A 26,759-nucleotide genomic window follows, 5' to 3' on the forward strand; every position below is an offset into this window, starting at 1 on the left:
AGATAGCTGGTCTGTAATCTGAAAATCTGAAATATTGGTGCATTTATCTTGAAAAACTATAAGAATATGGAAAGGAAAGCGTATATTATAGTTATCTCCACACTAGCTTTTGCCTGCAGTTTTCATTTGCGTTCCGTTTCGCGCATTCGTTTAAAAAACAACCCATAGCGTTCCTGAATAAATGGGCATTATAAAGATTTTTCAAATCGATCAAGAGTTTATCTCGTTCAAAGAAAAATGCAAAAAACTTTTCCGGATTATATTAGTATAGAGTTATAATATGATTTACCATTTCCCGTTGGTAGACGTTCTGAGTAAGAACTGCAAAAAAATAATACTTTAATAATGCAGCCATTTTGCCAATGTCTTATGCAATTAAAACATTCGACAAGAATGATCTAAGACAGCTGAATCCGACTGTACCTAGATCTTAATAAGGCTGTATAAGTTTCCGTTAGACGTTCTTGTTGGTACAGCAGCTGGGTTGTTTGCTGTTGTCATTGTAATCAGAGATATCCTAGGTTACACGAGCTTGTGGTATTTCATGTTTACTTGTCTTGTTCATAGAGAAATTCTCCCAAAGCTAGGCTGAGAAATATGTGGAGCATACGATTGATTGCTCCATAAACTTTTAACATACATACTTAAAGGTAAAACTGAAAACCTCCTGTGTTGAATTTGGTTACAAATGGTATAGTATAGAATAAGTGATGAGGCCATTGGTATATCTTTGCATTCAGAAAGTACAAAGCCTCAGAAGCAGTCTTACCAAGAAGTATCTGGTTGCCCGGGTAACTGGGTTGAGGTTGCCACATAGGCAGTCACTCCTTGTAAAACACTGGTACAGCTCCATCCTGTTGGATTGGAAGCCGATCCCGACATAGTCGAGAAAAAGGCTAGGCAAATGATGAAAACATTATTATGTATGCCAAAATTTACGAACTACATTTTACCTACATCTACATACTAGTTTTCAGTTCGTTTCCGCTTGTCAACTACATGTCTGTCTGTCTGTCACATACATGAAATAGAGTTGTTACATTTCGCACTAGGTTCGCGTAAAATGATGAATATTACAATGTCTGAAATGAAGTGTAGTCTTTTTGACGTCCACTGTAAGTAAATTGAAAATGTATATCCCTGTCAAAAACCGTATTCGAATAAAAGTATTCTGTATTTTTCTAAACAGTTACAAGTTTGGTGTAATTCAACCATTGCGTTATTTGCAAACGTAATAGAAATCACTGAAAGTTTCTGTTTTTTTTCTAAGTTTTTATATACTTAACTAGCTATTTTTCCCCAATTTCACCCGCGTCCCGTGGGGATTACTGGAATAAAATACAGCCTGTTTTACTCGGGGAGAGTGAAGCTTTGCAACCGTGAAAGTATTTTTTAAATCGGTTCAGCAGTTTCGGAGCCTTTAGGGTACGTACAAACAAACAAAAAATTACTCCTTTTTAACATATATCTTTAAATTACTTTCATTGCAGCATTACTGCATTTCAGTCAGGCAAATGTTGTATTTAATAGCAAACGCAAGCAAACCACCATAATAAAATTAATCAGCAATAACCGTCCGTTAGCGCCAGAATTCCACATTTAAAATTATGTTTCACGCAAACACCATAAAGGTTTTAATTAGATTCCAAGTTCTTACGCAAAACGAGGGAGAATTTCTCGAAATACTACCTACTTACATAATCATTTTATCCTCTCGGTAACGTCTTGGTTTAAGCTTCAGAGTAAATTATATTTCCATATTCCTTCTCATTTTCTAAACCGGTTTTGTGATGTCCAACCTTTTTGATGATATTTACATGTCCAATGAATTTACATAGTTCATTTTTATGTGAAGTTTTTGGTAAGTTCTTTTTTCAATATTAAGTACAGTTGTTTATTGTTGTTTATTGTTAAATGTTCGTTGATTTGTTGTATGTATTGATCTCTTTTCTATTGTCATTCTCGTACGTAATAAATAATTTCCATATTGCCGTTGCGTATTTTTTATATATTTACGTATGTATATCTTATTTTCTGTCTCTTGTAATCGAGGTTACTCTTATAAGATTGTACGTGTCTGAAAAATGTTCGACGAAAAATAAGCTTTATCATAATTATAAGTGTCAAAACCCACTTTATTTCCGTACTGTCAACCCTCACTTTATAATCGAGACATTTGGCAAAAGCCAAACTTCCAAAAAGATTCCCTTTACTGTCAAACTCAAGATTATTTCTGTCATTGACATATATTCTAGCGATAGACAAGAACATCCATACAAATAATTTACCCGCTTATGTCGTCTGTTGACATCTCGTTGACGTATTGTGACATGTAGTCATCCTCATTGATGTTAATTGCTGAAGTGTCGCTCGTATTTTGCCTACATTTTTCATTACTCAAAAAGTTTATATCTAAGTGAATTCAAAATCATGTAATATATCAAAAAGTTTATTTATATCTAATTGAATGCAAAATCATGTAATATATTAAAACCAGGAACTTATTTTTAGAGTTTTTAATATTAATTACGATGTTTTTTTTCTTAAGAGGGCTATCACAAATTTTCGCGAATTTAATTATTTTTTCTTGAAAGTAAGAACATACCATGACAAAGTGAAGTCTGTTTTCATTGATATTTTACCTACTGCCAGTTTTATGGCACATCTGTTTCTGCACGATTTTCTTAATCCATAATTTAAGATGGCGGGCGGGAACAAATTAATGCATATTTGTAAAATTGAATTATAAATGAAAAGTATGATATACAAGCGTTGTAATAGCATGAACAGCGTGTAATTTTACTAACTTGACTCTCGAATAGTTTATATGTGTAAGTTTATACCTTGATATGTATTTTCTATTTTATAATTGTCGTTTCATAGACATCCATCTGACGCAGGCGTCAAAATCGCTCTGATTTGCCATTTTGGGCACTGCATAGTCTGCACTGCAGTTCAGTGTGGTAAGCTTTTTGTTCGGAACGTTCTATCTAGTACGTAGTACATATATATCGATGATTTCTGTTTTGTCACCTGTCATTTTTTCTAATCACCGTGTCACTTTTACAAATGTCAGCCAAGTTTTGAACTCGTTTAAAAGATCAATTTGTGTGTCCGCCATTTTTTTGCCAAAACATCAATCAGAATGTCCACGGTCCATAAAGTTGGGTTTGGTGTCGTTCCGTGTCTATGGAGTTTTGGAATTTATCGACATTCTTTTGTTATGAATTGGCGGCATTTGTTTTTAGAATAGAATGCTGTCAATGTTATTGGTATTTTTTATTTTTAGAAGTATGAGTACTCCTCTGAAAAGTTGTTTTTTTTTATAAATGTGTGTTGAAAACTTTTTGCAATGTGTGAGGCGATGTCTGATATAGATATTTCATTTAGATAAGATACTTTTGAAATATGTACGAGTTGATATATTTCCGATATTTCAGAAGCTGGGTGTGTGTGTGTGTGTGTGACCGAAACTTAATTATTTCCTTAGCAACCGCAGATACATTTGCTTATGTAATTGCGGTTATCTTGGACGCTGTAGGCCATAGATTAATTATTGATCAAAGTTTCAACAAGATTAAGTTCTAGTTGTTGAATTAGTAAACTTCATTAAACTTCAGATACAAATCGACGAAACAGTCCTACAACAATTTTCTATCAATTACGTAACAAACATATATTGTATGCGAGAAGGTCATTTTAGATTTTTTTTTTCCCGTTTACTTCTTTATGATATTTATATGGATTTTAGCTACAAGTTTTAAGTTTCCTTTTTTCTATATTCTGGGTGCGTTCACATGAATTTTCGTTGTCCTTAACAGAAATCGAATCTGCAGCAGTCGATGTTACTGACCATAATATATTTTACGTTCTAGCACATAGTTTACAAACTGAAACTTAAATAAAGAAAATCAAAGCAAAGCAAAGATCCCTGAAATAACCGTTTCATCTAGATTTAGTGCTAATCATTCACGCACTAGTTTCAGCAGAATTTATACGGTGTCTTCCTAGAATTAGCTGAAATAATTTCGCATGGAAACTGGCTTGCACATAAATCTTGCAACTTCATTGTAAATTGTTGGAGAAGAGATAAATGTTATTGGTGATTTTGAATTATGTTTTGTTAGATAATGTTTGTTATGTAATTCTTTGGATTTAATTAGGCACGCTTTAAATTTTAATATAAACACTGCCACATATACTAGGCATATACTAAATAGGTACTAAGTACAGGACTAACATTAGTTACCTTTGACTTTAGACTGACTTTGTATATTGTGAGGACTGTTGTTGCCTCCTCGGGTTCTATGGCAGGACCAATTTTAATAAATTTTGGTATGCTAAACCTCATAGGGACCCTGAATTAGTATATAGGGTTCCACTTATCCAGTTCTTCGAAGAAGTCCTCTCAGAATGCGTATAAAACCATTCTAACCCGCTATTAGGTACTTTTTTTCTTTTTTGTTACATCTGCAATTTATTTACATATTTTACAATGATATTTACATTCATACCTACATATATATTACAAATTGAATCTACGTACATATTTACAAATTAGGTATCTACATTATAATTTCCAAAAAATATTTTCACATACCAATTTCATCCATAAAACTATAAAACACATGAGTGCAAAAAATCTGACCCAGCAAGCAAGTAAATAAATCATTAAGTAAGCGTACAGAATATTGGCGCAGTTGGTACACTGTACACATTGGCTTGTTACGTTCTAGCTAAGTGCGTTACTGTGTCCGCTCTGTTACACGGAAAGCCCACGAAAAATGGACAGCTTGTATTTTGATTATATTTGTGTATTTTTGGGTGTTGTTTATTGTGTGGTGATCGGGTTGTGTAATGTCTAGTATTTGTGGGCCAAGAAATATTTTTTTTAATTGTTAAGAATGAATGAGGGTCAGTTTGTGGATAAAAATAGGATCATCATCTGCTTTGTCTGTTTCCAACTATGTATAGGTTGGCTGCCAGTCTCACCAGATGCAGCTTAGTACTAGCGTTTAACATGGAGCGACTGCCTATTTGACCTCCTCAACCGAGTTACCAGGACAACCCTATACCTCTAGGTAAGACTGGTTGTCAGACTTGCTGTCTTCTGACTACCGTAACGACTGCCAAGTATGTTCAAAGGACAGCCGTTAAAAACTTTGACATAATTAGTGATTTATTTCCAAAAGTCAATTATTTACATTATCTGTTTTTATTCTGTTCTGGTTCACTGTAGAATTTTATGACACACTTCTAGATAAATCATTTGATAGCAACAAAGTAGTAATTTGTCTTTATAGTTGAATCATCTGAACTACACCAATTTAATGAGCGGTACTTAACGAGGCTATATAAAATACTTCTAGGAAAAATATAAAAGCTAAACAAAGTCTGACAGTATGTGATAAAGTGCTTGTACATCGTAAAAATATCCAGCTTAATCGTTTGCCGTAAATTAATTTAGTTGTCATTGTTTTATTGCGAACGTTAATAAATTGAGATGCTCCTTTTATTTGGATTGGAGTGTATTTTTGGAGTTTTGTTTGGTGAATCCTTTCTTAAAAAATATATATTAATTAAATAACAAGCTTTGACTTCTCAAGGTGGCTTATATTGCCCGTTTGAAACATATAATCAATTCTTTAGAAATTGTCTCTTTGGAGCTATGAGCCTTTAAAATAAGAATTCAGTTCACAATACTGCAAGTTACAATAGTAGGTAAAAAAAAAAAACATTCATCTTATCTATAACCTAAGTAACTGGCTTTCACTTGAATAAAATACATTCATCCCTACAATCCCAAATAAAAAATAAAAAATAAAAAAAAATCTACAAAAATCAAGGCAATATTTTTGCCGCGACATCACGGCTGGAACATAGTCGTAAATAATGTATGAAACTCTACAACATTTCAATATTTAGCACCCTATTAGATATGAGAACGTTAAATTGAATGTCTCGTGAGCAAATTATCTTTGTTCTGAGTTATTTATTGCTTTCTTTGACTTTTTACTGTTATTTACGCGTACTCATTTATTAGGGTTCCTTACCGAAAGACTCAAGTAAAATAGTAAAAAGTAGGTACTGAGCCTTGCTGTCCCACGTTCGTCCGTCTGATACCAAGCTGTATCTCATGAACTATGATAGCTAGACAGCTAAAATTTTCAAAATTTATGTATTTATATATATTCTTGCCGCTATAACATCATGTACTAAAAACTATAAGAAAATAGGTTAGTATTCCAGGGTTCTCTCGTTACAACAAAAATGATTTTATGTACGGAGCCTTTCGTACACGAGTCCGATTCGTACTTGGCCGGTTATTGTAATCATTTATTCACATACCAGAGTTCGTACATTTGTTTTCTGTTTCACGGACGCGTGGTGTGATGACAGGTGAATATAAGGCGTACATTTAGCTATTTTTATATTTATGAAAGGTTTTTCATGTTAGAAAAAATGTTTTCTTCCGTTCTTTAAAGACGTCGTTTTTTATATTTATGTGGAACATATCTATATATTTGGGACATATCCACGATACAATTTCTTATGTTATGGGGGAATAAGATCATTGTGTCTTTGTGATAGTTATTTAATAGATTGTATTATCGTCACACAGTCAAAAATATAATTTTCATTACACCTTCCAAGTCTTTTCGCAACTTGTTGGGGTCGGCTTCCAGTCTAACCGGATGTAGCTGAGTACCAGTGTTTTACAAGGAGCGCCTGCCTACCCGACCTCCTCAACCCAGTTACCCGAACAACCCAATACTCCTAGGTAAGACTGGTTATCAGACTTTGTGGCTTCTGACTACCCGTAACAACTGCCAAAGATGTTCAAATGACAGCTTAGACATTTTTATTATAATACTCGAATTATTTAAATCCCTCGCCTTCTAACAATTTCCAAAAAACATCCAAAAATAAACGTTTCAATATCATAATACAGGATTATAAACTCCAAATTCAATTATGTTTCTAATAACAAGATCTGTATCAGTATATTTTGCCGGCTCCAAGTTTGTACAATAAATGAATTCTTTCCCCGGGGTAAACTTATCAGACGCCCACAAGCGGCCATTTTGAAAAATCTACTAAATTCAATGTGTTGACGCCTATTTTTATTGAGATTATTCTCTGAATAAGTGTATCGTGTTTCTTGTTTTTTCTTTCTTATTAAGTTTTCTATAAGTGATATTTTTTATACCAGTATTATAAAGCTGAAGTATTTTTTATTTATTTGCTTGCTTGAACGTGCTAATCTCAAGAAGTACTGGTTCGACTTAAAAAAATATTTCAGTGTTAGATAGCCCATTTATTGAGAGAGGCTATATAATAATTAATGGTAAGTATAACTAGAATACCTGATTATAATTAATTTACCAAGAAATGCTTAATAAGAATTAAGCATATTATATAAATATAAAGCTCAGATTAATAAGAAAGGCATTTTGTCAGTCATTGTTTCTTTGAAGAGATAATAAGTAGGAAATTGTGCTAAATATAGCAATAATAATCTGCTCTTTCTGTTAATTTACAAGTTTATTGTAAGCAGTCTACCTAAAATAGCTTCCCTTTGAATTAATTTGTGACAAATTGAGACGAATTGCCGTTTATTTGTTTTATTATTTTTTCATACTCCTATCCTACGTAGCAATATTTCAAATACTTACTTACATAGTTATAAATAAATAACATAATATGCATCTTCAAACCCAAAAAAAATATCAATACTAGGTTGCAAAACAGCACCACCACTTCCTATTTGTTTTTGCTGGGAAGAAGTGGCGCAACTATGTCCTCAGCAATACATGTCTTCATTTGGAAACTCCAATTATACAATTCATACATCTCACACAAAATATATTTAAAACAAAAACAGGTGTCAATTTTCACGTCCTCAAGTGTACTCCGTAAGTTGTAAAGGAAGGTAGTTTCTCAGTGAGACGGACAACATTTGCAGAGTGTTACATGACGATCGTCTGCCTACTGGAGGGAGTACGTGTAAGAGGGGGGAGGAGGAAGCTAGATCAACTGTTATCTAGTTTGGTTTACTTGTGATTGTGTAATGAATAATTAGCTTCTGTCAGCGGTTTCACCCGTGTCACATGGGAAAAGTCCCAGCACCCGGATAAAGAGCAGCTTGTAGCTTTTAACCGAGGCACAGATTAAAGAATGTCCATAACGTTCCGCGATAAATAATGGGCAATATAACACTGAAACAATTTTTCAAATCAATTCCGTAATTCGTTAGATAAGTGCGTTCAAGCAAACAAACTCTTAAGCTAAACAAAGTACCTTTAGATAAAATTAGAATGATTAACGACTCTCTCACAAAATATCTACTTATGATAAATAATTAATGTGCTCGTTGTAACATCTTCCAAAAATTCCTACACAAACTAAAAACAGGAGCAACTAAATGCAAAAGCCTTCTTTTCCCTACAAATAGACACAACCGGGGTCCTCCCTAGAGTGTAGTTAGGACAAGAATGGGCTAGCAACTCTCAAGTAAATATATTAACGTGATCTTCTACTGTTTAATCCATTGCTCTTATAATACCAAATCGGGATTGTCGTCCCATCGGGCTATGAGAGTGAAGGAATAGTGAGTGCACTTGTGTCTGCGCAAATGCTCGTGCACTATAATATGTCCTGAGCAGTTGGCTGATCTCCTTACATGAGAACAGCCGCCATAGCCGATAATCGGCTAGGAGGACATCAATACCTAATGCTTTTTAAGTTCTCGCATCCCGTAAGATTTTTTGCACGAACCCGGATATAAAGTAGCCTTCCTCGACAAATGGGCTATCTAACACTGAAATATATTTTTAAATTGGTCTAGTAGTTCATGAGATTGGCATGTTCAATGAAACAAAAAAAAAAGAACGATTAACGATTTTCCTACAAAATAATGATTAGGTATGACTATTCAGTATGCTTATTTTAACATCTTCCAAAACTTAAACTTAATTTAAAAGCCTTGTTTTCCCTACAAATAGACACAACCGGGGTCCTCCCTAGAGTGTAGTTAGGACAAGAATGGGCTAGCAACTCTCAAGTAAATATATTAACGTGATCGTCTACTGTTTGATAAATTGGTGTTATAATGATGCTATTTAAGTTTAGATAGTCTGTTGTGTGTGGTAAACGTTTTAGATGATATAACGTAGTAAACTGGAGAGTTATAGTTTTGGATCATTTATAACTTAGCTGTCCTAAACTTATTTTAATAACAAATTAATACCTAGCAAAGCTTCCAAAAAAACTCACTAAGAGGACATAATTTAATCTTTTTTACTGTCACCAACCAAAGAAATGTTTCTTCTGGTCTACTCACTCTAGCAAACACTAAATTGCTTACGAACATTTTAAATATGTCCGCGAAATTGCAACTTTTGTGCGCGAACAATTTCGCCTAGACGTATCATACTACACAATCCTACTCTAAAGATCTTGTCTAAACTAACGAGCACTGATGTATTTTTCTCAAAATAAAATGTAAGTAACTAGTAGTATTTCCTAGTTAGTTGGTTCCTCGTACATTTTGATAAAGGCACGCACAAACAGCAGTTTGGGAAACCCCCCGTTCGTTCTGCGCCATAGACTTAAAAGGATCTGGTTTTAAGGGGGAGTATCAATCGTTTTGTTTACTATCCCTAAGGGATAGTGTTCCTATCCCTATGGTAAAGAGTCCTAAAATAGATTGAAGATTTTTGTAAGTTTAAGTTCGCAAATGTGTGTGTGTTGTCTGTGGTTAGTAGGTGTTTGTAAGAGGATGCGAGTTTTACTCAAATGTGGTCCAATAAGAAAAAGCTAAATCAGGAATTTTATATCTCGCACTTTCACATTAGGGTATTTTGGTCGCGCGTAACAAAACAGTTGAAAAGGTCTGGTGATAACCTTCCCCAAAAATTAGTTTTTTTTTTATACAAAAATAAATCATGCTATTCGAACCAATAGTTTGAAAGAGAGATTTTTTAATCAAATATACTGTACTGCTCTCATATAAATAGGTGTTAATTGTACCTATGTATGTATAGTATTAATATACTGTGTATGGTATGTAAGTTATTCGTGTTGTTACTTAGGTGTCGTGAAACTATGTGGATTGCAACGAAGGCATAATCATTTAAATTAATTAACGAGTGAGTAACCGTCAACTCGATGGAACGAACAGAAGCCATGAAGAAAAACTTATAGTTTTGGATGTGGCATGTGGTTTTCATCAATACAATTGGCTATATTCGTAAGTGTAAATAACAGATCTCGTTATTTTACTTGATTATAACACTCTTTTATGATATGAAAAATATTTTTTTTTTCTTATTTTTCTTGTATTTTGTGTTTTTCTGTTCCCAATGCTATACGAAAACAAAAAAAATATTAGAAAACAATGTGTTTGCGAATTGCCTGCTACACATTTTTAAAGGGGTCGATTCGCTCGCTTTATAATTACACTCGTGCGAATTCGTGACAGTTAAATTCATGCAAATTGACCTGAAACCCCGAAAAAAATATCAGGATTATATAGAAGAATTCACACACAAAATTACGAAAGCAACTTCTTTACCAGATTTCCCAAAACTAAATTAAAATAGTGACATGTAACAAACTGACTTGCTTACTACTCGACGCGTCACAACCATACTTCATAATAATTAAACTACATTTGCAGTCGCACCGAGCAGTTGTGTAAGAAATATTACACTTCACTCTCTGGTATGAAATAATTTACACTGTTAAGTTATTAAGTTTAGCAGACTGCTGTTTACTGTAAATTATGAAGACCAACAAGGATTAACTTAGAAATTAAAAAGAAAATTTTGCAAAAAACTGTCATTAAAAAAACCGTCTATCTGCGTAACGTGGGAATTACGTCACATACCGGGATAAAAAGTAGCCTATAATCTTCCTCGATAAGTAGGTTATCTAAAAACAAAATATTTTTTCAAATCGGACTACTAGTTCCTAAGAGAAGCGCGTTTAAATAAACAAACTCTTCAGCTTTATAATATCAGCAAAATTGACAGGAAAATTATAAACCTACTACCGAATACCAAAAACCAAATATTACCGAAAACCGAAGTTAATACCAGTTCAAATTAGATTTCAATAATATTTGTCTTTGTCAAAATTATCTTTGGTATTTGTCGAATTACTATTTTGCGGGGGCAGTAAAGGTTAGTAGGTACCTATTGGTTTATTTGCAGTATTTCGACTAATATCAATTCTATTTTGATATTAGTCAAACCCGGATATTGACAGGTGACATTTACCTAAGTGTCAAACGTAATTAGTGATGTCTTAAATGTCAAATGAGATAAATTAATTATTGAAGTGTTGCGGTGGCGTATGATGCAAAACTGAGATCGCTTAACTTTTCCCGCAAGAGGAAATGTAATTTCCATGAATATGTAGGTTATATATAACGGTGTGGGCATGATTTCTCTAGCATTTTTAATAACTGTTTTTAATTTCAATATATTGAAAATAGTCGGTAACTCAAGTATATTATGCTTTGTCGTTAAATAAGTACCTACTCCAATGTCTAGAAAAATTTAAAGTCAAACTCTAGAAAAATTAGGAACGATGGATGTTAGGATGTTCGTTACCCACTCTTTAAAACTACTAAACAGATTTCCATGGATATTGACAGTAATGTATGTTATGGACATACCAGAAGAAGGCTATAAGCATACCCATCTTCATCTATGCACGGAAAATAGTATTTTACTAAACCTATTAACGTTTTCGAAGCTAAAATTCCTCGGAACCCCGTTAGAAGGGAATCTCATCAGGATTATCCGATACTGCAACAAATTAGATACATAGTTGGTGCAGAGGTCTGGTGAAGTGCAGGCAACCTCTTTTATATGATTATCGTCTTCCTATCCTATTTGGTCTTTTGTAAGTTTCACGAAAACGCATCGTTAGAAGATAGATACTCATTAAAGAGTAAGGATCTATTTTTCCATGAAAACTCTTAGTAAAGTTTAACAAGAAGAAACTGCCGTCCTACCTTTCGAGGAAAATATTATCTTTTGTACGTATTTAAATTAAATATAAAATCATGGGGTGTTATACATATACTTTACAATATCCACATGGATAACACACACTCTTATGTTGTATTTTTACTTGTAACTGGATCTAGGAACTGCTAAGGTTGTCGACCTGACAACATATGTATAACACATAAACACAAGGATTTTAACTCATCTAACATAATAGGCAGCCATGTTGCAAATTACGTTTCCTTAACACCTCCCGACAAATTAATATTTTGTTAGGTCGTAAAAAGTTTACAGCCTCTACGGAAATTCCCTTCAGTGTTTAATTATAATCCTTCACTTTAAATTCTTAGATTCAATTAAGAATGATTTAATAAGGAATGTAGGTAAATATCATAAAAAGAAAAAAAAAAATAAACATGATACTTTTTTTTACGACGTCAAAAATCATCAAATGACCCCCTCCTGCTGTGGGTTAGCAGCGGTGAGGGAGTGTCAGACTCCTACTGACTAAAAACCGTCGTGTTCCGTCGCAGATCTTTTATGTACTAGGGCCGCGGTATCACTTTCGAACAATCTCGCAGCCCCGGCAGGCCTTGGCCCTGCTTGGGCCTGCTGGGATAAACATGATACTTAAATCTCTCAGGTCATCACATAAGAAAGTAAACGTTTTGGTATATTCAAAGGCATAATAATTACATATCGTCATGCTCAAATTCAATTTGTAAACATTAAAATAAATTCTAAAAAGTATGGTAATGAATTCATTCAACCACATTTCACGCCATAATTGCATAAAACTAGAATATTTAAAAAACGGAATCCGAAGCATTGTGAGACAAAAGTCGGGAAAAAGAGGATTTATGTGACCTCCTTTATAGAAGAGAGAAATTAAATTTTTGAATTAAGAATGAAGTTGAATCGAATTAGGATTTAAATGGTTTTGCAGTGCAGATTTTTACATCTTTTTTTATCTATAACTTAGAATATTATTAAAAGTTATTTATGTATAATCATATTATTAATTAAAGTCAAATTATATTATAATCAAATTATTATTTGTCTATAACCATTTTCCGGCGGTTTCACTCACGTTCCTAGGGAACCGGGATAAAATACAGCCTACGTTACTCAGGAAGAATGTAGCTTTCCAAAAATGACATAATTTTTTAAATCGGTTGTCTAGTTACGGAGTCTTTAGGGTAGGTACACACAAACAAACAAAAAAACACATCTTCTTTATTTTATATTATAAGTACCTACTTATAGATTAGAAGGAATGATGATAAATAAGTATTTGAGACCTGTATAAGATATCCTAACTACTACGATCTTAATTCGTATAAGATTCAAAATGAATGAAAATAGTTCACTAGAATTGAATTAGGCTTTGCACTTTTAAACTTCTTCCTGTTCCAATCTAGTGTTTCAAGTTGGTTCAAGTTTAAGTTAGAGTTTATCTTGTTAGTTCAACTGTTAAATAATTGCGTTTTAACTTGAGTCTAAAGTTTAAGTTACTGTGTTTGTGTAATGGGTTTCTTTTGTCGGCGTATTTCAAATGATTGCAATGTTGCAGGAAATTGCTTACCTATGTATGTATACATATTGTGAACAGGTATATACAGGGTGGCCCATCCATAGGCGTCCAAAAGAAAAATTTAGAAGCTCTAGGCTATGGGGTATCCGAATCACCCCCATGTATGTTCAGCGATTTTTTGTACTTTAGGAGCTAGAATTTTTTTTTGTAAGTAATTTTCATTTCAACATTGTTTTTTCTATTTTATCTTTTTTTCCTAACGTTTACAGATGTTTTTTTTGTGTAATTAATCATCATGATAGTAGCTAACACCTAAAAAAAAGCAGTTTGGATAAACATTCTAGAACTTACATAAAATTTTATCTGAAGGTCTTTACTTTTTCATTCCTAATAGAAGCTCAAAAGGTCATAAGATATTTACCAATTTATCAAGCTTGTTTAGCACCAAAAATGTCTCAAAGAAAGCATTTTGTTTTTTATTTGATTTCGGCCATAAATTTTACTCAATCGCTCCATTCCTGGGAGTCAACAGTAAGATATATTTAAGGCTAATTTATTCCTGTTTACAAGAAAACAGAGTTAGCCTAGTAAGCTTTGTGTACAGGTCAATATTAGCATAGCTTGATTTATAATGGGCATGCCATTTGACATTCTAGGCTGCTTGTGGATCTATATAATATTAATGAGTATTATTGAAGCATTGATTTCATAATTGTCTACCAACAAGGTGGACAGACGACCTTAAAAGGTCGCCGGAAGACGCTGGATGCAGGTCGCCTCCAACAGGTATCTGTGGAGATCTAAGGGAGAGGCCTATGTTCAGCAGTGGACGTCCTATGGCTGAGATGATGATGATGATTATGATTGATTTCATAGAATAGGTTCATTTTAAATTATATTCATGCCACTTTTTACTCAATTGCTAAGAAAGGGTCGTTCACCTGAGACCTAAGAAAACTAAGAGCAAGACATTTTTTGGGTTTCGTGACTTGAATAAATTATGAGTTTTAAATAGTCTCCTCATTATATATTTGCCTATCCGCAGTGCGAACTGGGTTTTGTGTTTTTATCCCATTTTTTAGGTTTCAGAAACGTTCAATTGGGAGTGTAGTATGTACCTATAATACAGAGGTATATATTTAAAGGGTTAAAATAGAGCACCGTTTATGGGTCTGATATACTAGCCCAGTTCCTTTAAGTTAACCATTCATTTTACCAACGTTGCATAATCGTTAGAAAACATTGTCACAGAGTTGGAATATTTTTCACTTCTCCTCCACAAAAGCAGATTATCACCAACTCTTTTTTGAACTTCATATTAATTGACTTACTGATAATGAAGAAAGAAATTCTTTTAGAAAGAGAGTTCTTTCACAAAGTTCTGAGCAAGATTAAATTGTTACTTTCCTTATGAAAGAATTGATATAGATGAAGTTTAGGCTTTGCGAAGTTTTTAACTAAGAGCGTATCTTTATCGGTGTTAAGACAAGCTTTTGAATTAGTTTCTGGAAACTTTTGAAGTGTCTTATTATTTTTGCGTAGAGTGTCTAAAGTAATTAATTGTGTTTGAAAAAATTACAGACTTTTCGACACTTTTAGTACCTATTAGCTTTTTACTATCGAAATTGAAAAGTATGTCAATCAATATAGATTATTATTTACAAGTTATATTATGTATGTATCACCAACCCGCATTGAGCAAGCGTGGTGATTAATGCTCAATCCTTCTCCGTGTGAGAGGAGGCCTGTGCCCAGCAGTGGGACGATAAATAGGCTGTAACTAACTAACTAACATTATGTATGGACTCAAAATTTCAGGACAGACTTTCTCACAACATCTGAATTGTAATAATATTAAACTAACTTACTTTATCGTTGCAACTATCGCTCAGTATTATATCCATATAGAATCTGGCACATACTCTTTTATTAAATCTCGCCCGCTAGATTACTGTAACATCACTAAATTACAAGATTTGGTCAAACATCATTTTATCACTGTCACACCGTTTCCCCCAGCAGAAGACTTTCAGCTTACCTAAGAAATGTTTCAGCATTTGGGAGGAGCAACTATTGCATTTAACATACCCCCAACTTTTAATCACCAAAAACAAGTAGGTCACCCAATTCTCCCCAACTAAACATATACATACATACATACTTATATACATAAGTAGGTACATAGAGGGTAAGAAAATCCAATCCCTCGTGAATGGCGTGGCAAACTAATAAATATAAGTAAATGATGCAACTAACCAGTCTCCCTTGGGCAGTGGATCACTCGATCAACCGGCTAATATGGCCGACCGGTCATTGAGGCACGAGGGTTGAGAAAACCGGGGTATGTTGTGTATGTATAGCTATAGTTTCTTTGTTGATGTTTGACAAACAAGAATAAGTTTCTGTAGCCTGAAGTGGACTGATAAGTATTTTTAATGCCTGTTTTAATATAAAAGAATCATAGAACAAAAAAAATCGTGTTGATTCCGCCAAAAGTCTGCGTTCTGAAAATTAAGGCAAAACGTACATAAATAATTTGTGAATATTTTTTTCGGCCATGTAGGTATGTACTACCAACAGTTTCAGTCTCAAAGCATTTTTTTCTGCTGCGATTTTATTCCAACAAAAAAGTTATAGCTTGTTAAAAGTTATTAGTACTCCATTTCATTATTGACGTCATCACGTTAGTATTCTGGACTTCTGTTTTGCACGGGCTCGCAGAATTATCCTGAGCAAGAGTCGTATTGTGTGCTTGTGTTATGTTACCTACTGTGTGCTTGTGTTATGTCATATACCTACCTATACATTTTAATTAATGTCTGTCTCTCATTCACGAACTTTCATTTCTTTCATAATCAAAAAAAAAAAACTAAAAATATCCCACTTTACGACCTAACTCAATAAACTCTTAACCCTTACTGCTTTCAATTAACCAATTTAAACCGCAGCTTCTTAAATTCAGACTAGACAATTTCAATTGGGTAAGGCTGAACCTCGTCTAGACTTCGCCTACGCATTCAGACGTCTGAGAGAGACTTTAACTTAGGGACCTGTCAGACTGCTCGCGGGTAATGAGAAGCGATCGGTTCTGCGTGGGGTGAAAACCATTTTAGTTTTCATTTGTTTTATTTTGGATTGGCCTTTGGGTGCTTTGAGAGAGTTTAGGGAACTACGTCATACTCATATTTTAAACGCTCATAAGTTCCGCTACTGGCACGATATTTTGGCGATTGTGAATAAAAATAATGTCTGTAAAATTAAGTAGTCTTCTGACTAAATTATATTTTACTAGCTTCAGCCAGCGTTTTAACACAGCTCTCTGAAAAACTACATCACGCGACTGGTTAAAAGGCAACCTATTTCCTTCTTCGGTAAATAGACTAGGTACTTAAAACTGAAAAGATTTTTTTAGGAACTATTAGACCGCTTTGAAGGTATTTTTCAGTTTTAGTCAGCCCATTTATCGAAGGCTACTTAATTGCTTTTATACGCATAAAGCATAGTTCACAAAGATTGCGAGTAAAACCGCTGGTAGAAGCTAGTATTAGCATAGATACTAGCCGCTAAACTTCACTATTAGTTTCAAAACAAAATGCACTCGCTATTCGCTCTCACTACAACACAAGCCTTATAAATAAATTCCTTGAGGTTTTACAAACGCGTCTGACAGAATAGTTAATAACAAGCTCAATTTAAACTGAAATTACTTTATTACTTTTGTTTCTATACGAACAATTATTATGTATACTTATTTTTGGAAATTCAATCCCGTTTTCGACTATGTGTCTGTGGTATTTACTTTTTAAATACAATCTAAATGAAGACATCCGTGAATTTGGATTGGAATGTTAAAATTAGAATTGGCATTTAACATTGGGTTATGTTATGGATATTAATAGATAGTTTAAATTGTCTGACGTCACATATTGAATTAGGGACTTCATGGAAATTATTTTCCGATGATTGATTTTATCATTATCGAAAAACGTATGATCATGGCTATGTCTATTTTTTATCTTCACAATTATAGCAAAAGAGTAACAAAAACATTACCTCGATTACCTACATTGTCCCATAAATAATTATAAAAACAATTTGCAAAAATTAAAACTGACTTCAATAATATACCTTAAAACCTAAGATACATTGTAGGTCAAACTTTTTTTGAAGTCGGCTTAAAAAGGATTTTTTTATATACTGTTACAGCCTTTTTATCGTCCCATTGCTGGGCTGCGGCCTCCTCTCACACGGAGAAGGATTGAGCATTAATCACCACGCTTGCTCAATGCGGGTTGGTGATTTCAGACTGTATAGTCCAGGTTTCCTCAAGATGTTTTCCTTCACCTTTTTTATTTATTTGCGTAGATACCGATCTTTTCCTCACAAAGTAAATTTTCCTTATCTAAATATTGACGTAAACCCTACAGCACTTCAGGTAACAGATAGTATTCCTGTCACAATATTACCCGCCCCGGTAGCGATTCCCGAAGAATATATTTTCGTTCGTATATTCTGAACTTGTATATTTACTTACCCGGTGAAACGGTATGGGAAGAGGCGTGGACAAAGGTACATATGTATATTAATTTTGTACTGTAAATAAGTATGTTATTTTTGTGGGAATTTTCTTGATATTGAGGTGTTTTTCGTGCTGTTAAAAAGTAGCTAATTTATCTGTATTAATATGTTTGTTTGGAAGCTTAAACGATGTCAGGGTCAATGCATTTTGGAAATCAGATATCGTTCAGTAGCAAAACATTAAAGCAACATGAATTTTAAAAAAGTGTGTCATTTAATTTGCGACTAGCCGTTTTCTGCGGTTTAACCCGTGTCCCGTGGGAGCTACTTCCCGCACCGGGATAAAATATAGACTATGTTCTCGGAGATAATATAGCTTAGCTAATGGTGAAAGAATATTTAAAATCGGCCCAGTAGTTTTTGAGTTTATCCATTACAACCAAACAAACAAACAAAGTTTTCCTCTTTATAATATTATTCAATTCAATCGCGTAAAAGTAGTTTTAATACCTCAAAGAATATCCGATTTTAAAATGTTCGATATATTTTATAGGCACGGAAACGAGTGGAAAACTGAAACAGGCAAGTCATACATAAAAAAATAAAAACTAATGAATAACATTCTAATTTCAACCAACATTCAATGAAAACAGGATCTCCATACAATATCATGACAAATCTTTTATCTCTCTCTCTCAATTTATCCCTCAAAATGTTCACGGACATCAAGATATACCCCACCCCGGGAACTGTTATCCCGGACCTACATATCGTCAGATGCTAATTGTCCGGATATCCGGGACGTTAGACACACGGATAAGAATCTTCTTACATTAGTCTAAACGCACACTTTCCCTGAACGTTTTACTGGGAAAGTTTCAATAGCTTTTTTTCTGGGTAATAGAGTAAAAGAGGGGCTATAAAATCATAACAGTTATTTTTGGTGGGGTATAAAAATATTTCATGTCAACAATGTTTTTACTATGTATGATATATTCTTTTAGGTTTAGGAGTGCAGATATGATTATCATGTTTGTTAATTCGCTTAAAAAACTATCTAGAGACCTTTATTGAAGCCCAAAACAGCATTATAATTCATGCTTGATATCTATAGAAAGGAAACAATGTAGACAAGCCTTCAAAAGCCAATTCAAAGTAATATTATGGAGAGAGAAAAATAAATTGTTTGCACCCTAAATAGTTCGAAAGTACTGAACCAATTTGAAAAATTCTTTCATACTTTAGAAACCTATAGTCGCTCCGGGTTATTAGCAATATTTTATCCGAGCACGGCAAGAAGGAACCACGGGAAATAGCTGGTTTGAAATAAAACATTATCCTTGTACTGTTTGACCGAGACGCGTGAAATCGCAGGCAAAACTTAGTGTATGATACTTCTACGAAGTGTTAGGATAGCGATATTATCTCTTTGAAACTAACAGGCGTTCATCTGTACATCCTGTCTTAAATAGAAATGGTAACTAACTGAACTTATCAGTAAGATCAGTTTATGAAGATGTGAGGAAGTGCCACTATGCCTCAGTGAGTGTGTACTCGGATTTAGTTGTAGATAATTTGGTTCTAATGAGCTTGGTTAGATTAGTAAATGAAGATAGGGGTATATCGGGCTTTCAAGTCGTTGAATTTCGGAAACGTAAGAGAAAATTGATATCTCTGATGCATTATATCCTGCAAGATTCAACAAGGTCCTATGTTTATTTAAAACTGTACATGGTGACTTTTTCATGTTTAAACCTAAGTTAGGTACTATCTAAGTCTTAGATTCTAAGATGTTGATGATTTTCAATAACATTATTTCTAACTGCTGGCTGACAATATTTTACCTATCTGTAGTTTTGATTATCAGAGATAGGAATTTAATATTACTAGTGACTCATATCAAAACACTCTCTCTAACATACAAATCAACAGCTGTAAGTATAGAATATTGGAAACTGGTGTGTGGGGGCTCTAAAAACCGATTCCATTTGAGTCTAGAATATTCCTAGGAAGATGATCACATAGTTTTCAATACAACTCCTGAAAGACCCTAACACTCATACACTAGATCGTTTGTACCCAACTCTGCGACCTAAACTTACCATAATGTCAGTTTCAGTTCCCACGCAATTCAAGGGTCCCCAAATTATGTAAGTTCCTATGTAAAGCTTAGAGCACTTAACGAACCGGAGATGCCATGACTATAAATCTCTACGCATAACATGTAAGTGTAAGTAGTGAGTCCAAAATAAAATATTTGGCTTCTTTTTCTTTCAGACAAAATACGAATATGTATATGAGAGAGCTATCACTAAATACATCTCCGATCGTACTGTTAAGCAAACACATAAGAATTGACAAACACAAGCATAAACTTGATGTAAGTATACATACATAATACATATGTGTATGACCTACGTTCTCGTATCAAGTACCTACAGAGGGAAAGGAACGCCAATGGTGTGTCCGGTTGGTTAAGTGCTCTAAGAAATAAAGGCTTGTGTGAAATTCCATGAGTGATTCGGTACGTTCTAGTGTGACATAGTCTAACAAATTATACTGAGGAATGGGCAACGAGATTTGCGTTGAGCAAGAAGTTTGAATGCGTGGTGATTAGACTGTTGTCAGCTGTATAAAGTTTCTGACCCCTAAGTTCTATGATTTATCGTTTTATTGCTTAAGGCCCTTTCTTGTTTATTACCGTTTCAAGCTAGATTCATGATTTTTATGAATTAGTAAATGGGTTAGGTCAGATATGCACTCGCTCTTTGTAAAACACTGGTATGTATACCAGCTGCATACTGTGGTGAGACTGGAAGCCGAACCCAACATAGTTGGGAAAAGGCTTGGGAGATGATGATTATGCAAACCTAAGTAAATGAGCTTTGCCATTCTCCATATCCGTTATTTACTTTGTCTTCCGAAAGAAAACTTGAAGCTAAACATTTTTATTTTGGAGCTTCCTCAACATTTTTGCATTAACAGCTACCCAAAAATTTTAGCCAACTGCAATATAAATTATAAAAAACCGTAAATACTTCCTTTTGCCAGATTACCGTCAAGGTTGGTGATTACCAAGATGAATTTCACCATCGTAATGTGTTAAATTTTCTAACTAATTTGTATGATAACACCCTCCGCTTTAGGGTTACCTAAAGTAATTTGCTTTCTAATTTACTGTAGAATTTTGTTATTTCAACGTTTAACTTGAGTTATTTTGTTTTGGGCGGAATTTTGGAGCAATTTTCAGGTTGCATGTAGTTATATGACGAGTGACAGGGGAAAATGGAAGAAAATGACATATTGCGCCGACCCCAAGTAATATTTGGGAACAGGGCAGGAGAAAGAATGTAGTTATATACTGAAGATTATGTGCTTTAGTGCAGGAAATACTTTTACACTAGTTTTTATACGTAGTTATATAAGTTTGTATGTTTTCTTATCAAGTGAGCAGCAGGTTTTAATCACCTAACAAGTCCTAGTGCTAGAGTTTTTTCAAATCCGCCTGACAGCCTCTGACGTGGAATTGTAACAATAGCTGCTACTGAGTAGCATTTGGGAAAGTCGATTTTACATGCCCTTGTACAAGAGTTAGAATGTAACACTACATGTCATTTATACAAGAGACTAGAAGTTTTAGCCTTTTTTATTAATCCACGCCGCTTCTTTATTAGCCGCTTTTTGACAGTAGCTTAGCCCAAACTTGCCAGTGTAATCTTCTTTAAAACAGTCCTTACAAATGAATAACAAAAATGAGAAGGAAATGAAAGTTTCTACAAATCTCTTAAATGTACCAGTAACAGCTTGCTTTTTGCTATTAAATTATTTACAAAACAAATGAAACCAGATGTTTTCACAAATTCGAGCAATATTGTAGTTGAAAAGTATTGTAAATATTAATTGAAACTTCTACATTCTGGTGGCTTAAAGATAATTTATTGATAAAGTTAGTTTTGATTTTGGCAACCATTTATTTGTTTTAATGTTTAATTGGTATACCTAAAGTTTTTGTATAAATTTGGTCTCCATTCTAGCCTAATTGTTCCTTAAACATAAAACGAACATCGGAGTGTAAATTTTCCTACCACGTCATTTACTGTCAAACAAGAGTACCTAATCCAAAAACATGAGATTTCAATGTTTGAAACATTTTAACTTCTTGAGAGAACCACTTTTAATTCTGTAATAGATGACCTATTATTATATACCTATACCAATATTTGATGTTTTTTTTTTTTTGTAAATAAAGGTACGAAATACAATCACTAACATTATTCTTTCTCTTGTTACAGATAACACCAAGAAATGCCGCCAACGTAAAAACAAAACAATGTGAAAATATGAATTGACCACATGATTTCAACAACCAACTACACACACACAGTGACACATGTGAACACACTACAATACGACTGTAGAAACATAACATATAACTACAAAAATGCAACACATAACTGCACCTTCGAAACTGGTGAAGAATACGACCATCACGGCTTTGGGAAGACGAACTTCTCCAATGCGACATACGCGATGTCGAACGACAATTTTACGGAGTACGCAGAAATTCCGTATTACATAAAAGCGACTTCTATGACTTTCTGTATAGTGATAATGTGTCTTGGTGTGATAGGGAATGTGATGGTCCCAATAGTGATACTAAAGACTAAGGATATGAGGAACTCGACGAATATTTTTCTGGTGAACTTGAGCATTGCGGATTTGATGGTCCTGTTGGTTTGTACGCCGACTGTGCTGGTCGAGGTCAACTCGAAGCCGGAGACTTGGGTGCTTGGGAAGGAGTTATGTAAGTGGAAAATAATAATTATTATTAGATAACACTACTAAACTTAAGTGGTAACATTACCTACTGGTCTTTTGGTACGGTATCGGTACTTACCCTCTTAGAATATGGCCAATTCTTCATTTTTAGCCGACTTCCCAAGGAGGCTGTCAATTCGGATATTTGTATTTTCTTACCTTTAACGAACAATAAGGTTCCGTAAACGGTTTCACCCGTGTCTGTGTCGTCCCGTGTAACTTATAACCTTTCTCAATAAAAGGGCTTCCCAAGTCGAACCAGAAGGTACTTCCTAAGATTAGGGCATTCAAACAAACTCCTTCAGCGTTATAATATTAAGTCATTATTTACACAATCAATATTCGAAACTGAACACTGCTAAATCTGATTGCAAAAATCTTGAAAGGGTTGAAAACTATATTAAAAGCACACATACTGAGTCTCAGATCACATCACAAGATATGAAACTCGTGCATGACATACAAAATATTATTCATGAGCAGTTCGAACGAGAATGAATGGTGGATAATACTGAATGAATGAATGAATGAACTGCACTTTCGTCCTCGAAGAAAAACGACAAGTTTGTAGAATATGAAACGTGGTTTTTTTCATGAATGAGGGAAGTGCAAGCAGTTTTTAAGCCACTAATGAGCGCTTGGTTGTACTGTTGAATTAAGACATAATGCTTAAAAAATACTTCAGGGAAAATAAAAGTGTTGAAGAGGAAATCTAGATTTGAATGGTTTGTGTTTGCATCTAAAAATACCTACTATTGATAAATCTTTAGAGTTTGTTTAGCTTGGACGTGGTATCTTAAGAACTACTTGTCCGATTTCAAAAAATATTTCGGTGTTAATAGCTATATTAATAGCTATTAATGCTATTAATAGTGTTAATAGCTAGTGTTAATATAAGTTTACATCCGGGTTCGCAAATTATTAAAACAAATGTGTGATGTCTTATATCTATATCATAATTCAAGGCAAATACAAAGAAACTGCAAATAAATATGTTTATTTACAAATCCTTTTTCCTCTACTGAGGAAGGAGAGTTATTTATACACACACACAATAGCAATAGATAGGTTGATCAACTATTTTTTTTCGGGTTCTAGGGATAACTATTATGACAAAAAAATTAAAATCACTAACTACATAGATATCACTAACTTCAGCCATTAATCCGCCATAGACACCTACCTACTCCTCTATTTCTAGCAATATTCATGGTACAATTTCAAATGGCCCGACATAAAGTTCCCGGCGGACTGTAACTGATACATTTGCCACTAAAGTGCAAACAGATCGTCCGTCCGTCGCGTTTTATTGAATGTATGTCTTTACAAATGGTTCAGTATTGGTATCAGCTATTCAAATAAAAATGTTGTTTGTGTTTTATAATAGTGCTGGCTATTTCGCGGTCGTAGTATATTTTCTGTTGCCATGATGATCTTTTTTTTATGACAGCCTATAATCATCATAATCAGCCTTTTTATCGTCCCACTGCAGGACACAGGCCTCCTCTCATAAAGAGAAGGAAGTAGCGTCATTCATAATGTTTGGGCAATACGTATTGGCGATTACAGGCTTATAAAGACCTAATTTCCACGCAATATTGTAATTCAAATTTGTTTTTGAGAGAGAGGTACTTACCTAGAGATTATCTCACGTGCTAGAAAAAAATACCATTCAAATTCAAAGACTTTACTCTTTACCATATTTTAACTGAATATCCAGAAGCTTTTTAAATACCCATTTAAAAAACACGCTATATACTCCTCTTATACAGAATATTATATAAACCATACATATACCCGTATGTATTCAGATCTCGTCAACATAAGTAAGTATACACTGACAATCCACTCAGTCATGGGCCATTAAATAAACATTATGAGACCGAAATACTTTGCACTTGCAAACATCTTAGGCTTACTATGTATCGTTATATTGCAACTATTGTACAACCAGTTGTAGATATACTACTGTATATCTACAACCAGTATAATAATATGTTTTTGCATATTTTTAATATTGTGTTTAAAATATGATACTTATTTTTAGTTTAATCGTTTTGAAACTCTCAATAAAATTACTGTATTTATTACTACTCCATTTTTTTCTTATGCCACATAGTGAAACTGGATAGGCCAGCTCATGAAATATGGGAATGATTCATGTACCTATAATTGTTACCTGTTTAAAAAAGTCGTGGAGGCCTAGTGGGCAAAGAACCAACCACTCGAGTATGAGGGCGCGGGTTCGATTCCAAGTCAGGCAAGTACCAATGCAACTTTTCTAAGTTTGTATGTACTTTCTAAGTATATCTTAGACACCAATGACTGTGTTTCGGATGGCACGTTAAACTGTAGGTCCCGGCTGTCATTGAACATCCTCGGCAGTCATTACGGGTAGTCAGAAGCCAGTAAGTCTGACACCAGTCTTACCAAGGGGTATTGGGTTGCCCGGGTAACTGGGTTGAGGGGGCAGATAGGGCAGTCGCTCCTTGTAAAGCACTGGTACTCAGCTACATCCGGTTAGACTGGAAGCCGACCCCAACGTAGTTTGGGAAAAAGGCTCGGAGGATGAATTGTTACCTATTCCTGTATACTTAGGTACTAGCTGTTTTCCTCGATTGGTCCAATGTCCCGTGAGAACTGCTTCTAGCACCCGGATGAAAAGTGGTCTATGTGTTTTCTCAGGCTCTGGACTATCTGAGTACCAAGGTTAATTAAAATCGGTTCAGAAGTTTTGGCGTGAAAGCCAGACAGACAGACGGTGTTACTTTCGCATTTAATATAATAATAAGGTTAGTGAGGATTAAGGTCATCAATAAAATGCAAAGCTAATACTAAAAGCTATTGATTTCATATAGCAATAAGTTGATAAAATGAAAAGGCACTCGACTATGAAGGATATCGAGTAAATAAAGATAATAAATAGTACAATCATCTTCTAGAGCTATCAGAAGCTCGATATTATTAATCATAAAAATTTTAGTAAACTAATAATAACCGACAGGGTATTATTAAGAAAGTAATAATTTATAATACTTACTAGTTTTGACTAGTTTAGAATAGGTACGAGTTAAATAGACTACACTTGAAACCAATAAATCGGGGTTAGCTGCCAACAAAAGGTTCTAGATACGTGTTACTTAATCTTTACTTGTTAATAATTATGTTTACTAATGTTTAAAAAATACTTTTTTTTCCCCCCTATATTCAAGGTTTTTTAGTAACAATTGTATTACATATTTTTATCATGAACAAATATTGCCATAATATTTCAACTAACAAGTGTAGGTGCTCCTTATAAAACACTGGGACTCAGCTGCATCTGGTTAGACTGGAAGCCGACCCCAACATAGCAAAGACTGTGCAGATCATGTATTTTCAACTTACCCAAATTAGTTGGTCCCAAGTGTACTGTCATTATTATAAAAGCAGATAATAAAAAAGCTTTAGACCAGCTTTAAAACCAGTCCTTTGATCCGCAATTTAATTTAAATTAATAAGCCATAATAAAATAGCGGAGCGAATCAATTTGCCAAGATATTGGATATTCGATCCGTAAAAAAAAACGTTAGAAGATTGCAAGGAAAGATTTTTGCGTGTTCTTGAGAGCAATCTTTTCTCTTTGATGCTTAGAATTAGAACTGATATCTCCAATATATTTTTTAAAGTATGTTCCGCTTCTGGATACCTCGGATAAAAAGTAGTTCTTCGAAGGTAAATGGGCCTAAACACTAAAATACTTAATTTCCCAAATCGGACCAGTATTTACGTAGTAACTATTATAGTAATGTGTGCCAGTATTGCCACAGTTTAAAGCATTCAAACAACCAACATACAAACTCTTCAAGCCTAATAAAATAATCATCATC

General features: G+C 34.0%; 1 protein-coding gene across 1 annotated transcript in view; it reads left to right on the top strand.

Moving 5' to 3' along the window:
* Positions 1-26,759, top strand: part of LOC126056442 (uncharacterized) — an 87,893-nt gene that overhangs the window by 29,597 nt on the left and 31,537 nt on the right. Inside the window, exon 2 of the mRNA XM_064040149.1 lies at positions 22,365-22,876. Within this exon, the coding sequence (XP_063896219.1) occupies positions 22,426-22,876 (451 nt within the window). The 5' untranslated portion in view covers positions 22,365-22,425. The remainder of the gene's footprint in view (positions 1-22,364; positions 22,877-26,759) is intronic.

Source organism: Helicoverpa armigera, chromosome 21, assembly GCF_030705265.1.
Source record: "Helicoverpa armigera isolate CAAS_96S chromosome 21, ASM3070526v1, whole genome shotgun sequence".
Lineage (NCBI taxonomy): Eukaryota > Metazoa > Arthropoda > Insecta > Lepidoptera > Noctuidae > Helicoverpa > Helicoverpa armigera.